At 37.8% G+C, this 988-nt stretch overlaps 1 protein-coding gene across 1 annotated transcript; it reads right to left on the bottom strand.

The window, feature by feature from the left end:
- Nucleotides 1-218: 218 nt before the first annotated feature.
- On the bottom strand, nucleotides 219-941 carry EIN_295380 (hypothetical protein; the record flags this gene model as incomplete). The annotated part of the gene is made up of 1 exon (XM_004254426.1): nucleotides 219-941. One exon carries the CDS (start codon nucleotides 939-941, stop codon nucleotides 219-221), a length of 723 nt encoding a protein of 240 aa, XP_004254474.1.
- Nucleotides 942-988: the final 47 nt, after the last annotated feature.

The following is a 988-nucleotide window of genomic DNA, read 5'->3' as shown; positions in this document are numbered from 1 at the left end:
GAGGTCTCCTACAAGAGACATTTCTTTCAAGCGTCCCATATACTTTATCTGCTATGATTTCCGTATACACGGTATTACTATTGAGTGTTCTATTGAAGTATTGTGCATTACATTCGTATGTCATATAGATTGCTCTTGACACGGAATCAAGTCCGCAATAGATGTATGTTTGATCAATCGTACTCTTGTACTCAACCATAATGAAATAAAAGATTCAATTACCCTCGCTTTCGACGAATAAATTCGGGTATTTTTTGTGACGTTGCATTTCCATTTCCATTTCCATTTCCATTTTCATTTTCATTTCCATTAGTTTCTTCATCTACAGTGCATTCGAAGTCTGGACCGAGTGTATAGCTGATGATTGTCATTCTCACTTCACAGTTGATAAGAACTTCATTTGTCATGTCATTTGATCCTGTCTTTGCGATGAAAAACGATCCAAAATGAACTGTATCCTCTTTTTCATAATTTCCAGTGTATTCTTTGAGTGTATCACATCGGAGAAGGAATGAAGCTGGACAGAGTGGTTGACCAACAAATTGTTTCCCATCATTCTTAAAGAATTGTGGGATTGGCCAGAGAGATGCATAATTTGTCTGCCCATTGTTGCTTGTGTTTGTGATGTTATTGATCTTCAGGAGGTCTTCAACACTGTGTTTTGTTCCATTAAATGCGTGGTCTGACCATATTACATTGGTGAATGAGTAGGGATCACTTCCTTGTGACGTCTTCATTGTTATTATAGGGACAAAGCAATACGCATGTTTTGAAAGCTTCTTTTCGACAAGATCTTTGATGAATGACCCATCTATGACGCACTGTGGGACATCTTCTGGGCCAAAGTACTGAATATTGTCCATTTGTTCGACATCTTTTGTTCCACCAGGACAGTACATATATTTGTATTGTCTTGTGACAGTAAACGTGTATGGGAACATGTTTTTGATCATCGGAAGTGCAAAGTCAAGTTGCTTGAAGTCATTCA

The sequence above is a fragment of the Entamoeba invadens genome (assembly GCF_000330505.1).
Source record: "Entamoeba invadens IP1 unplaced genomic scaffold scaff_1105074725207, whole genome shotgun sequence".
Taxonomy (NCBI): domain Eukaryota; phylum Evosea; order Mastigamoebida; family Endamoebidae; genus Entamoeba; species Entamoeba invadens.
Note: the sequence above shows the minus strand (reverse complement) of the source record. Positions and strands in the feature narration are given on the sequence as shown.